At 35.2% G+C, this 21,507-nt stretch overlaps 1 protein-coding gene across 1 annotated transcript in view; it reads left to right on the forward strand.

Moving 5' to 3' along the window:
• Positions 1 to 21,507, forward strand: part of IL1RAPL1 (interleukin 1 receptor accessory protein like 1) — a 1,353,569-nt gene that overhangs the window by 193,270 nt on the left and 1,138,792 nt on the right. Inside the window, exon 2 of the mRNA XM_032426508.1 lies at positions 9,469 to 9,574. Within this exon, the coding sequence (XP_032282399.1) occupies positions 9,493 to 9,574 (82 nt within the window). The 5' untranslated portion in view covers positions 9,469 to 9,492. The remainder of the gene's footprint in view (positions 1 to 9,468; positions 9,575 to 21,507) is intronic.

A 21,507-nucleotide genomic window follows, 5' to 3' on the forward strand; every position in this document is an offset into this window, starting at 1 on the left:
AGAAGCAGACTCCCTGCTGAGCAGGGAGCCCCATGTGGGTCTCAGTCCCGGGACTCCAGGATCATGACCTGAGCTGAAGGCAGTCGCTTAACCAACTGAGCCACCCAGGCGCCCTAAACCTTTTTTTTTATTATGTTCAGTTAGCCAGCATATAGTACATCATTAGTTTTTGATGTAGTGTTCAACTATTCATTAGTTGTATATAACACCCAGTGCTCATCACAACACCTGCCCTCCTTAATACCCATCACCCGGTTACCCCATTTCCCCCAGCCCCCTCCCCTCTGTAACCCTCAGTTTGTTTTCCAGAGTCCTAGTCTCTCATGGTTTGTCTCCCTCTCTGATTTCTTTCCGTTCAGTTTTCCCTCCCTTCCCTGTGGTCCTCTGTGCTATTCCTTATCTTAAATCCTCTTCTAAGTAAATTTTAAAGGGAGATAAAAATGTGTATATTTGTATGAAAAGCAGTAGATACTCATTTTTTTTTTAATTGGGCAACCATATAACAATAAGGAGGAAACCTAAAATTTAGTATAATTACTTAACGATTGCAAAGGTCATATGCTGTGAGGTAATTTTTTTCTTGTCATTTATCTATATCCCTATTATTCATAATATGAATCATTCTCTATACAGCATTGTATTTTGCTTTTATCTCTTAGCATTTTGTTGTGACTGTTTTCCAAGTGATGAACTTCAAAACTATTTGTGAAGCCTGAATAATATTTTATCTTAGAGCCATTCCCTACAATTTAATAGTACTTCTTTTTAGTGATTAGATACTTCAATGATACTTTATTACATATCTATTGACATAAATCTCTACCTGGGTTTATGAGTATTTAAGTGATATATTAGTTACCTATTAATGCATAACAAATTACTACAAATCTAGCAGCTTAAAATGATACAAATGTCTTCTCACATCACTTCTGTGGGTTAGGAGTCTGGGCACAGATTAGCTGGGTCCTCTTTTCAGAGTCTCACAAGACTGAAACCAAGGTATCAGCGAGGCTGAACTCTCACCTGAGACCTGGGGTCTTCCTCCTCCAAGTTGATGTGGTTTTTGGCAGAATTCAGTTCTTTGTGGTTGTAGGATTGAGGCCCTCAGCTCCTAGAGGCCACAAACCATTCCATGACATGTGATTCTCTCCACGACGTGGCAGTTTGTTCTTCAGTGCCAGTAGGAGAGCATCTCTGCTGCTTCTTAATTCTCTGACATCTTCTATCTGTGACCTCTAGACACCTTTTTTAAAGGGCCACCTGATTAGCCTGAGCCCACTGAGTGTAGTCTCCCTTGGGATTAACTTAAAGTCAACTGATTAGTTGATTTATTTACAACTGCAGAACATCTTCACTTCTGCCATATAACACAGCCTAATAATGAGAGTGATACTCTCTTAGATTTATAGTCCTCACTCATACTGACAGGGGTAGAGGATTCTATAGGGTGTGAATACCAGGGGGTAGGAGTCTTGAGGGCCACTTTAGGTTTTTACTATCACAGACCGATTTCATTTGTTTAGTGATAAATGCTCCCTTTATCATATATTGTTAGATATTCTGATATCTGGTATAGTGTTGTATATGTATTTTTCATTGATAAGTCATTTTTGTGGCTGTACCATTTTAACTAGCCTAGAATTAAAATGTATTTTGGTATCTTGCAGGCAAGTCCTACTTAATTCATCTTTTCTAAATTTCTCTTGTTTATTTTTCCAGTCAAATTTTAGATTTTATTTCTCAAGAAACAAAAATTCTGTTTGGATTTTGACTAGAAGTGAATAATACCAGTTTGGAAAAATTTGACATTTTTTGTCAGTATTGACAAAGTGGTTAATATTTTCATCTTGAAGCACACTATTTTTCAGTTTATAATGGAATGAAGTTTTTTAATGTTTTTATAACCATAATCTATAAATACTGAAAATTGTGTGTTTGCCTTTTTCTAATACTTATATTTATAGCTATTATTCTTTCTGGTTCATTTCACTGCCTAGGACTTATAGAAAAAAGCTAAGTAATAGTAGTAACCTAAACAACCCTTGCCAGTGTTACTCCCATTTTACAAAGTTTATTAAATTCCTTATATGAGTTCTGATCATTTGTTTTGTCTTTTTTAAAAAGGTTTTCTGTGAAAAAAAATAAATAAAAGGTTTTCCGTGTTTTTACAACCATAACCATGGTTTTCTGTTCCTTGTGTTCTTTGAAAGTTTGCAGGTGCTCATCTGTGGTATTTACTGTAGTCAAAATTTAGGAGTTTATACTGTAATGGTATTTAGAATTTTTAAATGTTTTTGTTAGATTCATGATTGTTTTTGTTTAGCAGATTTTCATAATTTACATTCCCAGAAATCCATTCTGTAAGATTTTCAAATTAAGTAAAATTAAAAGTGTTCTAAATTTTTTGTCATTGTATATTTTATATCATCTTTTTCACTTTTGATTTCATTTATATTATTGATCTTACTTTCTTAGCAGATTAGATAGAAGGTTGTTCTTTCTAATACAAAGCTGGTCATGACATTCACTTCTGCAAACACCATTGGCTTCCCACCTGCTCAAGGATGTGGTTCAGATTTCATGAGAACCAAGCCCTTTCTAAAGGTATAGGATCCTTCTACAAGTTTTCAGACTTCCCTGGTGCCACTCAGTAGGTGTGCCAGTTATTCCACAGTAACTGCAGCCACTACTCCAGTCTGTTTGCAGAACATTCCATAGCATTTTATGCCAGGTTGCTGTACAGCAAACTATTCTATGTATAATTCTCAGGACATTATTTAAATACGGAAGCCATTCATTTTGAACAGAGTTATTTGACTGTTCATTATCATATTCTTATGACCTTATAGGGAAATTTGTCAAGAACCATATGACTGATGATCTTATTGACATTTTGGTCTTTTAGCCAGGTTATGAATTAACTTCTGCGTATCATTACTGGTCTTAGTTATAAGGTCAGGAACTTTAACATTCTCTTGCCAGCCAGGCTCTTTAGGAATGAATGATCTTCTGGTTAGGATTGTGTTAAAAAAACAAAAACCAGAACTTGGTTTACCAGGACCATTTTGTAAACAATTTTCTAATGACTTAATACTTCATTTTGATGATCTAAACATACACACTTGCCTACTCTTCAACCCATATTGAATAGGTTGTCAAGTATATAGTTTTATTTTCACTAGTGGTTTTTCAGATGCATCTTGCACTCTTTTTATTCTCTTCTACCTGCATCTATTGTCCATCACTTTTTAAACCCTTTCTACCCTGGTCCAAAGTTAGCTCAAATGTCACATTTCTCCGAGATTGTTTTCATGACCCCTCCAGGCTGTACTGAGCATGTTCCGTAGACTTGAGAATTCGTCTGACACCTATCCCTTTGGTATAATCATTGATTTCTCATGTCTTTCTTCCTTAGCTACAGTGACCATTTCCTAATGGTTTTGTATTCTTAATACTTAAAACAGTATCTGAAACATGGTAGGCACTCAAATTTAAAAGTAAATGTTTAGATGTCTTCATAAATTCTGAGTGGTTGATTTTCCTCAGGATAATTTTGATAAGCACTAGGTGTTATACACAAATGACGAATTATTGAACACTACATCTGTAACTAATGATGTGTACTGTATGTTGCCTAATAGTATTTAAATTAGAAAAAAAGTAATTGTCGTAAGTTCATGACAGAAGAAACACATTTCTCTGGGGCCAATTTTAAATATTTTGCTTTTTTGGTAACTTTTAGTTGCAGAGTCTTTAAGAACCTCTGTTTATCATCTCCATAGGAAATATTTACCACAGCTTTAACATGAATTGCTTTATGTAAATTGTGCCGGGTAAAATACTTTGTGTCATGCACAAATGGATACCTATAAGAGTGGAAAGTGGTATACTTTTGAGTTTAACAACGTAAAAACTTTAAGGACTAAATAAAATATAATGGACCATTTTTCGAGCACAATTTTTCCATACCAGGCAAGAGTGGAGAGAAAGGAGACCTAGGAAGAGAGTTAGCATTTTAAAATGTATATAGTGAAATGTCATTGTTAAACACTGTGGTAGATACCATAAAGACAATTCTTTAAAGGTTATAAAAGTTTGAAGTAGGAATTTGCTCCCTCCCTATTTGGGAATGGTATGTCAACAATGAACTAAACTAAAATGAAATAAATATCTCACATACTCATGTCCATGTTTTGTAGATGAGAAAACTGAGACTTAAAGATACGAAGTTGTTTGCTTAACCTAACGTACAGTAAGACTCTTAACCCGCTTCGTTCTCATTCTAAAACCAGTTCTGTATGCTTTACAATGAAAATGGAATAAAACAAACCGTGCCACTTCCCTCCATTTTACTTCCAAACTGGACTTTGTATTCATCCTGTATACTTTTTTTCCTTCTGCTTGTAAAGAGTGTCCCAACTTGCCCATACTAATATCTCTCCTTTCTAGATTCACCTTCCTCTGGCTCTGCTTCTCTTGGCTTCAGTTTAGATCTTCTTCATTCTCAACTAAGTTATCCCTCAGCTTCTCTACTCTGAACTATGGACTCCGCGTCTTACCATTTAGGAACAAGCAAATGAAGCTTATTTTCCTCATTAAATTCTCTGATTATGCCCCCATTTGTTTAATCAAAGGAGTAGCCAGTATCAGTGGCAGTATCTTAAATCTAAAGCTAGGTTTGTCTTTTTTTATCCTTATAATACATAAGGTCTCCCTTTACTATCTGATTTTTTCCCTTCTTCTCCCTTTGAGTCCCTTTGCTGTCTCATAAACATTTGTAGGCTCCAGAGGTGAAAATGTAAGCCCTCTTCTCTGTGTTTTCTGTGCTTTCTTCCCATTTATTGTAACCCATGTCTTTAACTTCAGCTAAAATTACAATATTATCATTTTCCATCTTTACACTGAGCTTCTGGCTAATATTTTTAATTAACTACAAGACAATTCTAGTAGGAGATTCCACAGGCTGTTTAAAATTGATGTGCCTCAAATATAATTTCATATACTTCTCCATCCTCAGTGCGTAAAATGTCTTTTTTGTTTCTATATATTGGTAAATAGGATCGTAATAGACCTAGTTGCTCAAAATAAATGCCTCAGATCCACTTTCAAAGCTTGCTTTTAATGCCACTTCCTTTAATATCCCTGAACTCTTGTTATTGCCAAATACATTGTTTTTTCAGCATTTCTCTGTACTGTATTAAGGCAGACCTTCTCCTTCATCTTCCTGTACCACGGCCTGCTAACTAGTTTCTTCCACCTTTACACTATGCTTTCTAACACAGTTAAGATTTTTCACTTACAAGCATCCATTGGTTCTTCGTTGTCTATACTGCAAAGAATTCTTAGGATTGTGTGGAAAGGGGATAGATCAGAATTTCAGGTGAGTCGTCACGTGTATTCTGAGGAAACATTCAGTGTACAGAATGTTTTCATGATAAAGAGGTTAAGAAAGTGAAGCTGCATGAAATATTCTTGGATGAAGTTAGACAGTATATGAGTGAAAAACATTGTAGGGGGCATGAGGAAAAAGTCCCAGATTCTTACCTAGCATAGCTTGCTATTAACAATCTCACATTGACATCTTTATTTTTTTAAATATTTTTATGTTTTTTTATTTTTTTAGAAAGTGTGTGTGCGAGAGCAGGGGTGGGGGAGGGGCAAAGGGATAGGGGGAGAGAATCCTAAGCAGGCTTCACGCCCAGTGCCAGGCCTGATGTGTTACTCGATCTCATGACCCTGAGGTCATGACCTAAGCCGAAATCAAGAGTCAGACGCTCAACTGACTGAGCCACCCAGCACCCCTGACATCTTTAATTTCTGTCACTATAGCTCACAACCTGTGGTTTATTTATACTTTGTTACTGGAACCTGCCATTTCACATCCTTTTGTATTAGTTTCATTTTGCTCCTGTGACGAATTACCACAAATTAAGTGGTTTAAAACAACCCCAATTTTTAATGTTATCATTATGGTGGTTAGAAGTTCAAAATGCATTGGACTCACTTGGTTAAAATCAAGGTGTTGGTATGACTGCATATTTTCTAGAAGTTCTAGGGGAGAATCTGCTTCCTTGCCTTTTCCAGCTTGTTTTGGCCAAAGTCATTCCTTGGCACATGTCCTGTTCCTCCATCTTTAGCGTGCATCACTCCAATCTCTGACCTTTGCCTCCATCCTTATAATCTGTCTCTATGAATATCATTCTTTCACTGCCTTTTTATAAGGATGCTTTTTATTGCATTGAGCTTACTTGAATCGTAATCTCCCATCGCAAAATCCTTAATTTAACCACATCAGCAAAATCCCTTTGACACGTGAGGTAACATGTTCACTAGTTTCAGGATGTGAGTGTGTTTGTGGGCAGGCATTATTCTTCCTACCAGAGTGACAATTTCACTTCTACTTTAGCCTAGACCCAGAAGTCCCTTTACCTTAAAAAAAAAACCAAAAAACTTTCCTTTATGACCTAACTGAAATGCTTCTTCCTCTGAAAGCTCTTTGCTGTGACTTCACCAGACCAACCTGAAGTAGAATTAATAGATTCCTCCCTCTACTCCCTCACCACATTATACTCACCATATGGCAATAGGGCCGGTCTAATTAAGTAGGTAAGCGTTTGTCTCCTTTATTGGTCTACGAGCCTTCTTTATTAGAGTGCATTGCATTGTCTTTGTGTCCCCACTACGCCATAGCACAGCATCTTGTAACTAGTATATGCTTAATAAGTGTTTACCAAATGATGAGTTTGAATGCCAGAATTCAACTTCATGTAATAGCAGCCACATTCAGTCTGTCATTCATTCACTTTTTCAGCTAAAATTTACTGAGCATTGGAAATAAAAAGATGAATTAAACATATTCACCCTGATGGGACTTCAAGTCTGGGAAGATAGAAAGACGTATAATTAAAGTGATAAGCTAATAGCTTGAGGTAGGATGTAAAGAAAGCTGGTATATCTAGAAAGTGTCTCAGGTGAGAGGATGTGAGTTGTGTCTATGAGAGTGTTAACAGTAATGGTAACAGCAGTCAGCTGCAGTGTAAACAGTAACAACCGCAGCTTTCATTTCTTGACTTCGTTGTGTGTGCCAGTGCTCTTCTAGGTACTATGCTATATACTGTAGTGATACCTATTTTTCAAATGAAGAAACTAGTCACAGAGAGTTTATTTGCCCAAAATGACACCGCTAATAGGTGGTGAAAGTGGAATAGGAACCTAGACTGACTGACTGCTCATAACCATTGTAATATGTTCATTTTGTGTAAGGTTTAGTAGTGGTTCACATGGCGTCATATGGTGATGGTATTAATGGGAAATAGGCAGATAATTTCAGGTCCATCCATCCATAATTTGAAGCTACTTGAAATTAGGTCATTGATAGGATGAACCACCATGTGACAATAAGAATGTACATAAGAACATCACTATATTTATATATAGTTGGCATTGGGATTTGTGGGTAAGGATTTTAATCATGCAACAAGTACAGCAAAGCTTGGATGTCTATGACTAGATATATTTGATCTGTCTTTCAAGATAAGATACAATAAATTATGTCAAAGAGGTTTGTAAAGATTGTTATTGTAGATTGACCAAGATGTTGAATCTGTGAATTGCTACATATTTTTTTTCCTAATACACAGCATTTCAAGAGACTCAATTAAGGATCTGGACATTACCAAACTGATGCTTTCCAAACCAATTGAGTTTTAAGAAATAAAATTGCGAACTAGCTTGTGTGCCTTATAGAAATGAAATGAGTGGGGAAGTAGTATTTTGAACAAGAGTAAAGTAATAAGATAGTTAAGCTGGAAGGTCTTGCAGTGTATAGTTGGATCCTGGAATTGTTTGGGTAGTGCTGATGAAACTCCCACTGAGAGACGAACTGATTCTCACTGCTAACCTGAAGGCTGAAGATAGCAACTTGAAGATTTCCTGCCGCTTCAGTTAGTGCAGTGGCTTGGAAATGGGATTCAGGGTTTAGGAATCCATGACTCAGGCTTGCGCTGTAATGTGGCAGTTCGTCAGATGCATTTGATGAGTTGGCTTTTCACACTAGGTTTCATTTATGTCTTTATGTGAACTCAAAGTCCTTCTTTAGAAAACCGAAACAGGCTATCGTCATTTTTTTTTAAAAAGATTTTATTTATTTGACAGAAAGAGAGAGACACAGCGAGAGAGGGAAACAAGCAGGGGGAGTGGGAGAGGGAGAAGCAGGCTTCCCGCCGAGCAGGGAGCCCAATGTGGGGCTCGATCCCAGGACCCTGGGACCATGACCTGAGCTGAAGGCAGATGCTTAAAGAGTGAGCCACCCAGGTGCGCCTAGGCTATCGTCATTTAAAGGAGCTGGAGTTAAAATAGCTTATTCACAGTGCTTATTTTAAAAATTCACTGACTTTCTGACTAAAATGATGATGGTATCACTTTACTGCAAGTGAATAGATAGGGATTTTGTTTTGTGAATTAAAATGTGTCTTAACAGACTTTTATTAATGCGAATGAATTACTCATTTAGAAATATTCAGAGGTAAAAAAAAATTCAGAGGTATCTGTGGCAGTAGGAGAGCAAAATATGTGACTGTCAAACCACCATTTCAGCTTCCTCATTTTTAATAAAGTCATAGTGATTGAAAGCTGAGTACGATCAGTCCTCAACTGTCTTGCAAAGAAACTTGTGCTGTCATGGATTGACAATATATTTGAACTGTGTTCTGACTTGCTACTTTTTGAAATTCAGTCTTTCACCTCTACTATCTCAGTCTTAGACAAAAATAAAAGAGGGGTGATTTTTCCAAGAAAGATAGTGTTTCATTTCAGTTAATTTCAGATGGAATCTATCCCCCTTTTGAAATCCAGATACTAGGCTAATGTCCCTTCTAGTACTTGTAATAGGAAGAAATGATGTATCTTTCCATAGCTTTCAGAGACAGTGTACTTATTTTCAATAGAGACAGAGTCTTAAAATTCTCTTGAAATATCTTTTAGAGATTTTTGAAAGATAGTTGTAAAATTAAAATTAATTCTTTAGAGGCATAGAATTTATGATTTCTTTTTGACGGGGAAGAATGATACAGAATAAAATCGTATTCTATTGTACCATGGAACATTAAAAAATGTGTTTAGTAATTTATATTAGAAATAAGTTGTTAGTGAAATAGTCTTTTTGACAGGATTGTTTCCACTTACTTAAATGCAGTTAGGTACTCTAAAGAGAAATTCTAACCCTTTAAGGGATCTTAAGATTTTAAAACATGTTAGGGGCCGTATGGAAAAATAATTTTGGCACTACCTGTTTGGATTTTACTTAGCAACCACAACATAAAGGAAAACATGATACAGATCCTGTTCACATTCTTCACTCTTGTGATACCCATTGCCCCAATTGTGTGCATGATCAAAAGTCAAACAAAAATCTTAACATATTGCTATATATTTTTAAAAAATATGTTTTTCATTTTATCTTTGCTTTAGGGAACAGCCTTTAAAACCTGGAAGATGAAAGCTCCGATTCCACACTTGATTCTCTTATATGCTACTTTTACTCAGAGTTTGAAGGTTGTGACCAAAAGAGGCTCTGGTAAGCAGTGTATCTTCCTTTATTCTCATTTTTATGGCTTGAAGTGATGGTGCTACATTCATATATGTGCCATTTGTGGAGAGATTGAGAATTAATGGGGGCCCGTGTTGTGGAAATATTGCAGACATATTTTTAAATGAATGGAGCTTATTCACAGGGAATTAGAAAGGTGAGGATGGATTGAAAAAATGTGGTTTATATCATCAATTACTATGAATTTGAAGGGATTCAATACCAAAAGCTTGTACTTTTATTTCATTTTATAGTATGATTTTCAATATTCTTTTATAAAGAGTGTCATTTTAACTTTTGCATGGAAACATTGTGACTTACTTTCATGTTAACTTTACTGTTACCATTTCAATATCAGTTATGCTTAGGGCAGATTCTTTTTAGTGTTGTACTTCAGCTGATTTGCTGGATTATTTTGCAGGTATTTAAAGAAAGCACCAGAGTTATTAAAGAAAATATCATGGAGGAACATCCTAACATGTTAGTAGAAAGTATAGAGGTAGACTGGTAATAGGAAAGGAGCTGCTAAATAGAATAATGTTGAAACTTATGGAAAACTTTGTGTTATAAGACATCTTGGTTTTCAGCTGATTGTTGATACTTGGAGTGAGTGAAATGTATGAGGCAATTGTATAAATACTGTTACCGGTATGAAGTTTTATTTTGTCTGATAAGTGACTGATAATATGAAGCCTTGCCACACTCACATTTTATGTGGGGTTACAGAATTTTTGAAGCTATAGCTTTTGAGTGTAATGGAGGAAGAAATGTATTGTGTTTAGTTGCTAGAACTAGAATGTGTTGTATGTTAGTACTAGAGAGACAGTGAGAAAAAGAGGAGATAATGTGCAAGAGGCTGCAAGGTGTTGTGATTATCAAGAATTGGATAAACAAAAGTATCTTGGGAATTCAGAAAGGAGAAAGAATGAAATGGCCTAGATGGGGCTACAGCAACCATTCTCAGTCCCTTAGGTTAAGAGGCTTCAAACTCATATTGATTATCTAATGAAAAAGGCCACATGCAAGGGAAGTAGAGAACAAGTCTGCTATCATGAGCCCCCCACCTCCCTTGGGTGAAAGTCTGGGGAGGAATTGAGGGGTACTTGTGCATGGACAAGGAGATGATGCAGGGTTGAGAGTTAAAGGAATTTTCCTGAGCCTCTTGGCTCTAGAACTTTTTGGTTACTGTACAGCTGTTTTATCTGCCATTGATGTGGTTGTAGACAATGTGAAAAAATAATGTTTTTATGTTGACACATTATTTCATATGTTCCTCTTGGTGGATTTTTTTAAATGGAGAAAACCTTAGAGCAGGATTATGATGTAGTGGCTTTTGTAATTCGAGTGGATTACTGGCAAATACCAGTTATTTTGATTTCTTTGTCTGCCACTTGCACTGAAACCTATGGGAGTTACTGTAGGTACAAGAGGGAGCAAGTCGTGAAGGAAGCTGGTAATTTCTACAACAGTGTTATTTTCTCCAATGGCAGTTTACATTAAAAGCACTTAATATGGATCTTTGAGATACTGGCCACATAGAAGGGAAACACTTAACTGTCTAAGTATTTAGACAGTTTTTGCTGTCTTTGCTGCCTATGAATCTTAAAAACTTAATTTTTTCTGGTTATGATACTTGGTTACATAAAATTTTTTTCAGTTCTTTTTGTGTATGTCAGATTTAAGATTGATGTATTGAAGTGCAAATGTGACTTTTTTTCCACCATCAAACAGTGGTGAAAGGTGCATTCTATATAAATTCTAATCTGGGGGAAAAACTTTTATTAAATTGGGATTTACTTTGTTTGTTTGAGTAGCAAGGGAGCAGAGCTAGAAATGTGGGACAGTTGGAAAATTCATAACTCCTTCTGCTCCAGAGACCTGAGAAAACTCAATGACCTGTCTCAAAATCAATTTTTATTTTAATGATATAATTATTTTGGGAGGGTGGTAATAAAATGCTGCTCTAAGTTTGGCAGAAGTTCTGAGACCTTGTTCTCCTCTATTTACAAATATAGTTGTCACATGGCTACTTAATACCTCCCAAGCCAAATGTGTTTTCTCTATCATAATGTAAAAATGATAAATAGGACAGATAATGAGACTAAGCGGCAGGTTTGATTTATTTTTCTGTGTAATGTGAATTAAGATAGCTTCTCCCACTATGTGTGTTAAGACCCAGCTGGATGAAGGTTTGTTTGTATGATTTTTGAATATTAAGCGTGCAATTTAGGAATAAATAATATTAATTTATCCATATACTTTCATAGCTGACACTCATTTCAGCTGATGCCTGTTACCATGGCACCTTTGTTGAGAGAAGCAGATATGTAGCTTACTGAAGAGCATCATTACTGATCTCCATAGATCAAGTAGAAAAGGAGTGCACTTGCCATCTTCTCCTTAAAAGATAAATGGCTCAGTCTTCATGCCTGGTCCAACCTATAAAACCAGAGGCATCAAGGCCGGGGAATAAAAATCAATTTTTGATGTTTGATCTCACATATTAACCAAGAGGGCTACTTATCCTTGTTCTTTCTTCTTATTATTTCTTTTTTATTTTTAATTTTATAAATCTTTTTGAAAATACAGTTAACATCATTTAAACCCAAAGCTTTTCATGTGTCTTTTGCTAGAATATTATTTTTAATTCACTGTGATTACTAGAAAACCAGAACTAGATACTTTAATAACCAAGAGCATATTAAATATGATTATAGTACATATTAGTAATGTTGAATTTTTTATGTCACATTACTTGTGTATAGCATTGACTTTAGATAGACACATATGGTCATTCCATAAAAATGTAGAAGTAGGTATTTGTTTCTCATTAACAGAACTAACTTGAAAGCAATAGGATCTCTTCATAAACAAGCTGGAGATGTAATATTTTTTTCATTTGATCATTTTTTATTATTATGTTAATCACCATGCATTACATCATTGCCTTACTCCCCCATTGCTATGAATTTAAGGAACAAATTAAATATAATGAAGTTATGTCATCGTAACATCCTTGATTGAAATACTAAAAATTGAGTTTTATGATGTTTTGGTTTAGATATCACTTCGGGTATATATATGATTATAACAAGGATTGAATCTAGTGTCTCAGGTCATGTTCTAAAGTTTTGCTTACATTTAGAATGAAGGCCTTTAATATCAGTGGAAGTAGATATTCAGCCTTTGTACCCAATAGATTTTCTTTTGGAACAGTTTTCTACCTTGTTTTTAGTTTTTATAAGCAGCACTTGAAGAAAGAGGCAAAGACTATCAGTAATACCCATTCTCCTCTAGTTTATGAAGCACTGTAGCAATTCAGTAAATAAACATTTGAGTTGCTGTCATTTGTAGAATTCTGTACAAAAATCACATGTTAAGCAGATGCTTGCTTGGAGAGTCTGTATCTCTACCAGTTCAGAAAGGTTTGCTTAATGTTCTTGTTAATATGTGTGTGTGTGTGTGTGTGTGTGTGTGTGTGTGTGTGTGTGTGTGTCCCCTTTTCTCTTCCCTCTTTTTCTTTCCTTTTTTCATTTCTTCCTTTCCTCCTCTTTGCTGCCTCCTTTTTGCTTTCTCCTCTTTTCCCTTCCTCCTTCCCTCCCTCCTTCCACCCCTCTGTCCTTTTTTTTATTAGTGTATTTGTCTGCAAACAAAAGAACCTATTTTGAATATTCCCACACTGTGTGTTTGTAGAACTTTTTTTAACTACAAAAATACTGTTATTACTTTGTTTGAAGGGTTAAAGTCCATGAAATACCGTGTCTTCAAATGGTTATTTCAAGAGTGTAGCATGGTCTCCGTTCATAATGGCTATTACATATTTTTTATTTTATGTGATTAAGAGGATTTGGATTATGATTCAGAGGCAGGGACATAATATAAGCTGTTGAAGGACTGTTATGTACAAAGTATGGGTATAGTATTTTGGGGAACTAAAGTGTAAGTTGTGATTTGGCCCAAGAGTTTGGGTCGTGGAATATAAATTGAAGCCAGAGGGACCTGGATATAGAGAATTGGGAAGAGAAAGGTATCCAGACCTTTTGTTTGTTTCTCTTTGAGTTCATATCCATCTCCAAAATATGAGTGCAAATACCCTGATTTATATATGCTTATAACCTTCACAGTGCCACATATGATATGTGTTTCAGTCTGGATTCCATAAAATGTCTTCATGCAATGATGATTACATGAATGTATGAATGAGTGACTTTAATGTTCAGGCTGGGTTACATCAGTGAGGATGCTACAAGTGTTAGAAAAATAAAGGTAGAATGAAATAGAGAAGGATTTGGAAAAAAGTTTTTTTCTTAAATAGAAATTGGTATAATGTATAATATGAGACTAGTTGAAGCGAAAGATATAAACTCAGAATAAGCAGTATCTAAGATACGCTAGGGTTTATATGAAGACAGTGAACCTTTGCAAATCATGAGTGTCTTCATGAGCTTGAAGTGCAGTTCAAAATGTGCTAGAAGGGAAGGAAAATGATTCTTTAAATATTATTGCATTGGAATTTTACTACATTTAGTGCTGCTTTAAAGAAGTATTATCATTATGCCAACATTTTGGTTTTAATGGTATTGTTCAGTATATGCCACTGTGTAAAGGGTGTAGTTCATGATTACGGATACACAATAAATAAGCAACTGACTTCAGTATAGAAAAAAAAAGTATTTACAATTATTAGAGCATATGGAGAATAGTAGGTGGCTATAGTACTACAAACCAAAGAGTGTATCTTATTCTAGAAGGTATTTAGGATGTGTAAAAGCTACTAAAAACAGCCAGCTATTAGAGAGTAAAAGGTTTACCACAGGGAATTTATCTTCTCTTCATTCTAGAACATGACAGTAGACACCTGTTTGTGTAAAATGATTTAGATGCAGTTCTTTCTGACAGCAAGAGGAAGTCTCTCAAGAGGTTTTCGTTGACTTGTAACTCTAAGCCCAAATAATTTATACAAGATAATGGTAGTTAAATCACCAAAGATACAGTTTAGGCTCTAATCTTTGTATTTGTTATTTCTGGATCTTCATTTCTTTTAGGGAAATAAATTATGCTACTGTGTAAAATTTAGATTTAACTGAGAAAGTTTTGGTGGGGTGTTTCCGTCTGATGCCAGTGTGATATATGTGCGTCAGCCTCGTGGGCATTCCAGAAAATCAGTGAGCTTAATTCCACATGATTAAGAAACAACCTAGTCCCCCAACATCTGCCTTTTATTATGTTACCATGTGTTTATTCCCAGTTTGCCAAATATGTCAGAAAGTATGAAGCATTTCTCCTGTTTTTCCTTTGGGATAGCTTATAAGAGCAAACTTCTGAGGCTTTGTTTCTTTACTTTTTGAAGGAAAAAAATGTACTTTACTTTTTCTTGGAAAAAAATTTCCCCCTTCTAATGTATCTTGTTTTTAAAATAAATTTTGAAGTTAGATCTAGAATAATTTTATTATTCATTTGAAATAATGTCTTGAATTAGACTAAATCTAATGAATAAATGGAACTTAACCCTGACAGAATTATCCAGTATATTTGTTTAATAATCATCTGATATACCTAAAAATTTCACCGTAAACTTGTTCACCTTTAGTTGTCAGTGCAACTTTATATAGAGTTGGTGTAGATTAATGTCATTTGTGGAGACTGATGCCTGGTTCATGGTGAATTTACATGGAGAAGATAAAGGTCAATATGGATGAGTCTTGCAAGTTGAAAAGAATTTAAATGGAAGAGGAATACTCCAGGTTAAAAAATATATCAGTGTGACATTGTATCAAAGGGATAATAAAAGATATATCCTTCTATGTATGTAAAGGGAGAAATGAGGAGTAGGGGCGGAAGTGAGCAGTCAGTCGATGGTGAGCATTTTAAGTCATGTTAAGAAACTGATGTTCATTCTAGAGATAGCACAGAGGTGACAACTGGAGGACAAGCAGATGAGCCCCTGATCCATGATGAATTTACTGTAGGCTTGAAGATGATCCTTGAGGTGGCTTGAAAATTAGGGACAGTTTTGTGTTAGTATCCTAACAAATAAGCAAAAAATTCAGTGGCTTAAAGCAACACAAATTTATCATCTTACCATTGTGGAGGTCAGATGTCTGAAGTAGGTTGGTAGGACTGTGTTCTTTGTGCAGCCTCTAGAAAATCTGTTTCAGGCCATTTTCATTCTTCCATTGGCTACCTGCATTTTCTGGCTTATGGTCCCCCGTCATTGCAACTTCTGCTTATATCGTCACATCTCTTTCTCTGGCTCTGACTTTCCCCACCTTCCTCTTTACCTTTTAAGGGCCCTTGTGATTACATTGGAACTGCATAGGTAATCCAGGAAAATCTCCCAATCTCTAGATCCTTAATTTAATCAGATCTGCAAAGTCCCTTTTGCCATGTCATGTAACAAAGCCATATGTTCCAGGGATTATGATGTGGACATCTTTGGGGAGGTGGGTGCATTATGCTTTCTACCATGACTGATAATTACCTCAGTTAGTCAAACAAATTTCTTACTGCATTTGGACTAGAGATTAGAGAATGGGTGGTCAGTCAGGAGCTAGATAGGAATGGGGGAAGTTGAAATTTTTTTCCTGAAGGGGACCATGTGATCTGTGATCTATGAAAAAAGAGAAGTAGTGGGGGAGAATAGGAGGAAAAGGGAAAAGAAAACGGCAGAGAAAAAGGGAGACGGGGAAGAAGAAGGATAAGAAAGACTCTAGTGATGCTTTGGATCTTGATAACTTTTAAGTTTCATCTGTACCCTGCAAATGTGCTCTAAAAAATATCGCCATTTTTTTGTGATAACCTAGAGGAGTCTATTTCTTTCAATCAAAACTGCCTGACACAAAAATGATTTCCTGACTCAAAGTACCAGCAGTAAGAACAAGAGAGAAGAGCAACTTTAAAGTTAGAATCCATTGAGTTTGATGATTAGAAGGACGTTTGAAAAAATAAAGGTAGAGAAAATAATTCTGTAATAGGATTAGATGTCATCAATCATATTAAAAGTTTCCAAAGAACAGAAACTCAAAAGGACCGCTTATTTAAATAAAACAGTAGGGAAGTCTTTCTGATTAAGATGAAGCCCAAAAAGAAGATTGAGCACAGAGTATGAAGAGTTTCATATGCCTTGCCAGGAGATTTTGGATTTTATTTTGTAGAACAGAAAGTTTTGACTGAGATATTTAATTACTTTGCAAATCCCTTTAGTAGTAAATTTGGTCTGTGAGGTTGGGCCTCAGATTTGGCAGATCTATGCATTGTGGTTTCTTCTATATACCATAAAGATGAAACTCCTTGATAAATATGCAATAGTGCTGCACAAATGTTTGTGCCACTTCATCAGTAAAGCTGCCTTTACAGAAAAGAAAAGACACACACAGAGTCAAGCTATAAAGGGTCACACGTGTGAGTGGCATGGTCAGATCTGTTTTTGAACAGATAATACTCTCGGTAGGAAAAGACTGCATTGGGATTCCAGTGTGATCAGTCAGGGACTCAATAAAAATCATATCGAGCTACACTAAGGGCCTGAAAAGCAGTCAAAGGGACTGAAAACATGTTTCTGGAGAAAAGTAAATGTGGACAAGTGAATGTTTGGAGATAGATTATGAAATAATTTGAAAATAATTATATTGATGGTGTCACCAATTAGGAGGAGGGGCTTTTTTTTTTTTTTCCTTTCAGGGAGAGATGATTGAATGAGTTGAGTTTGGAACATATGAGCTGTGGCAATCACTGAAAATACTGAGCTGATGGATTTATTGGTCTGGAGTTATACTAGTTTCCTGTGGCTGCCATAACAAATTACCACAAGCTGGGTGACTTAAAACAATAGAAATCTATTCTCCCACAGTTCTGGAGGCTAGAAGTCCAAAATCAAGGTGTCGGCAAGGCCACATTCCCTCTGAAGGCTCTGTGGGAGAATCCTTCCTTGTCTCTTCTAGCTTCTGGTGGCTTCAGGTGTTCCTTGGTTTGTATCTGCATAGTTCCAGTCTCTCTGCCTGTATCTTCACATGGCCTTCTCCTTTATATCTCTAATCTCCCTTTGCCTTTCTCTTATAAGGACACTTGTCACTAGATATAGGGTCTGCTTCAATAATTTAGGATGATCTTGAGATCTGAAAGCTATTGTCAGGTTTTATTTATGTGTGTGTGTGTGTGTGTGTGTATTATACAAAATCAGTATATTATAATGGCTGTTTATTTCATAAAGTTTGCTTAACTCTTAGAAGTTATTTTATTATTTTTTCTATGTAGGTAAAATAAGAGTAAAACTCTTGGTCATCCATGATAATAATTGTACTATAGAAAGGAAAACATTTCTCCAACCAAAAATTCTTTTACTTAGATTTGAAATGTTTGCCTAGACTAATCTCCTGAAGGTAGGGTAATACTGATTCAACTTTCATTCCCTTATTTCATACAAACAAATGGGAAAGGTGGCTTACAAGGGTATTAAAATGTGTCATGGTTAATCCTCATGTTGACTATCATAAATTGTCAGCCATTTGTACAGATAAACTGATAGTGACATGTCAAATTTTTTCTACATTGCTGAGCACTAAAAACACATGCTTTGAGTTATTTTTCCAGAAATAATTTATTTTTTTAATATATTTTTTATTATGTTCAGTTAGCCAGCATATAGTACATCATAAGTTTTTGTTGCAGTGTTCAACAATTCTGTAGTTGTGTATAACACGTAGTGCTCATCCCAACATGTGACCTCCTTAATAGTTTAGATTGTTTTGGTGAGTATTACGAGACTTACAGAAATGGAAATTAAGAAACTTGGATTTCAATCCCATTATGTTGATTGGGACAAGTCCCTAAACCTTTCAGACCTTGGTTTCCTTTTTCATAAATGAAAAATTTTGAGCTACATTATCATCACTAGAAATCAAAGTTTATCATTGTGTTCATTTCACAAGCATTTATTGAACACCTTCAGTACATAGTATATAAAAAGACACCTTTTCTTCTGTAACATATTGTACGTATTTACAAATTGATCAAATAGATTTAGATGACCAGAGTTTATAGCCAGAATACTCCCTGGCTACATTTAACTTTATGCTACGTAGTTTGTCCTAACACTGCAGAGTGGAGGCTATCTGTTTAAAACAAAGGTTCAATTAAGAAAAAAAAATTGTTTTTGGTTAAAAAAGCACATGGTATATAGTTACAGTGCTAAAATAAAGATAAGGTACTTTTTCTTGCAGGTAGTGATGTATCTAAGTGAAATTAGGTTTGGCAGTTCACAGTGCTAAACTGTGTTTTAGCCTATTTTTGCTTATTTATGGCAGATTTCCTTTTGTAGCATTATAGTCTTCAAATATCTGAAGTGCTGACTTGCATGGAAAATGTTGCCTTAAGGCAATGACAATGGATAACTTTGCCAAGTTTTAAAATCTGAGGGTTATATATAAACATTTCTTTAAAGAGTGTCTGTCTGTAAGCCTTTTGTGGGCATCCTAAACACTATTCAATTATCATTTATATACTAACTGTACTAAAATGTTTCCCCATTAATATTGCTACCTGGATTTCAGTAAAGTTCTGTCACTGGCATTTTACTTTGATTACTAAAAGCATATTCCATTTAGTTTTTATTCCACATATGACACACACATGTGAATGATAAAGGAAAATTATTTTCATCATTGATAAGAAAAGGTTCCCATACTCTGATTAATTCATATTTTTTCATCAACACATATTCATATCAGAAGAAAAGGACAATTTCAAATTGAGAAGAAGATTCTTCCAGTTCTTCCTATAAATACGTTCTATAAAAGAATTGGTTGGACTCTCCAACGCCATCTGGTGGCTTTTCAGAGTTGGTGAAAATACAGGAATAAACAAAAAGGAGAAAATAAACATGGAAAGAAAACTTCTAATGAATTATTTTTCAGATGTTATTTTTTTTATTTTACATTTTTAAAAATTTTATGTTAATCACCATACGTTACATCATTAGTTTTGATGTAGTGCTCAACGATTCATTGTTTGCGTATTGAAGAGGGCACCTACTGAATGGAGCACTGGGTGTTATACGCAATCAGATGTTATTTTAATTGATTTTAATATTTTCCAAGTCTTTATTTTCCCCAATTACATTGCTGTAGGTTTGAAAAAAAAGATTTCTGTTCGTTCTTGGGTATATTTTATAATAGAAATTTTCATTGCGTTTTTAAAGAGACAGAAGAAATACTGTATTTTACCAATATATAATCATGTCAGTTTGTAGCCCTATATTATCAAGTTCAAGTGATGTACACAAGTACATTCATATTATAAAGTATTTTAAAAATTCCTTCTTGTAATATGTTGCTGCCGTGAAGGTCTTGTCATTGTAATGACTTAGGCAATAAAAGGAGAAAAAGTCAAGGAAGATTTTTTAGTTGTTCATTAATATAAATAAGAGCTGCTGGTAGAAATCCGGAAATGAAGAAAATGGGAGGATGGCTCTGTGCTAAACTGTTTAGATTTTCCTGATTTCCTAGAGGACTGGGCATGGAACATGAGGTGGAGGGTCCTGAGTGTAGTCAAGCTAATAAATGTAAAGTACTAGTTACCAGGCAAAGTTGCCTTGAGAAAGCATTTGCTCTTTTTTAATTAATTAATTAATTTAAAATTATTTTTTATTATTATTATGTTCAGTTAGCCAGCATATAGTGCATCTTTAGTTATTGATGTAGTGTTCAACTATTCATTAGTTGCGTGTAACACCCAGGGCTCATCACCACACATGCCCTCCTTAATACCCATCACCTGGGTGATGGGTATTAAAGCAATTGCTCTTACCTGCCTATCCTAGAAGAATGAGGTCCAAGTTGAAAGGAAATTCCTGGTTGGCCATGTTTCATTTTTTATAAAATGAAAATTTCCAAAGGGCCGTAGCTGTTACAAATATCTTTTCAGGGGCGCCTGGGTGGCTCAGTTTTTAAGCGTCTGCCTTCGGTTCAGGTCATGATCCCAGGGTCCTGGGATTGAGCCCTGCATCGGGCTCCCTGCCCTGTGGGAAGCCTGCTTCTCCCTCTCCCACTCCCCTGCTTGTGTTCCTGCTCTCACTGTCTCTCTCTCTGTCAAATAAATAAAAATTAAAAAAAATTAAAAAACAAAACAAATATCTTTTCAAATAAAAGGAATATATTACACATACACAAATACTAACATACAATCTTTCTATCTTTTTCAGTCTTTCTAAAGTTTGAAGATAATCTCCAACTCTCTCCAGTTATGAGTACTTATATATAATGTGTACAGCTGAATTCGTTTGTTAGTTTCTTTTATGCATTTATGACCTAATGTCACATGGAACTCCTTCATCTTCCCAATGGACAAAAGTAATAGGTTCTGTATACAATTGTTAACAAACATCTATTGAATTCCTACTGTAGTATGTGGTCAATAACATTGACTGACATCAGTTATCCCGGCTATAAAAGAAGTCAAAATGTTTAGATATTTGGCTGTAGAGATTTGACTTTTGGATTCCTTATTTTAAAAACTAAATGACAGGAAATTTTAGTAAAAGAAACAAGGTGAAAGGATTTATCATTGTTAGGTTTGATCACTTCATTCTTTGTTTTCCATTTCCATGAATTGTATTCTGAAAATTGTTTATACAATTTCCCCATAGCTTTGGTGATTATTGTTTTAGAAACATATGGACTGCTGATTTTGGTAGCCACATGTTTTTTCACATTATAAAACGCATGTATCTATCATAACTTTGGAATTGGTAATACTATAGGCATTGTTCTTTCATATTTACTAGTCCATTCTAGTTACTCTTTCATATTTAGCAAATACTTTCACACAGAGCACACTATACACAAACGACTGGACTGGATTCCCTGAGAGATTAAAAAGATGAACAAACAACTCTCTCTATACTGTCTCTGTTGTTAAAGACCTTG

The sequence above is a fragment of the Phoca vitulina genome, unplaced genomic scaffold (genome assembly GCF_004348235.1).
Source record: "Phoca vitulina isolate PV1807 unplaced genomic scaffold, GSC_HSeal_1.0 scaffold35, whole genome shotgun sequence".
In the NCBI taxonomy this organism is placed as follows: Eukaryota; Metazoa; Chordata; class Mammalia; order Carnivora; family Phocidae; genus Phoca; species Phoca vitulina.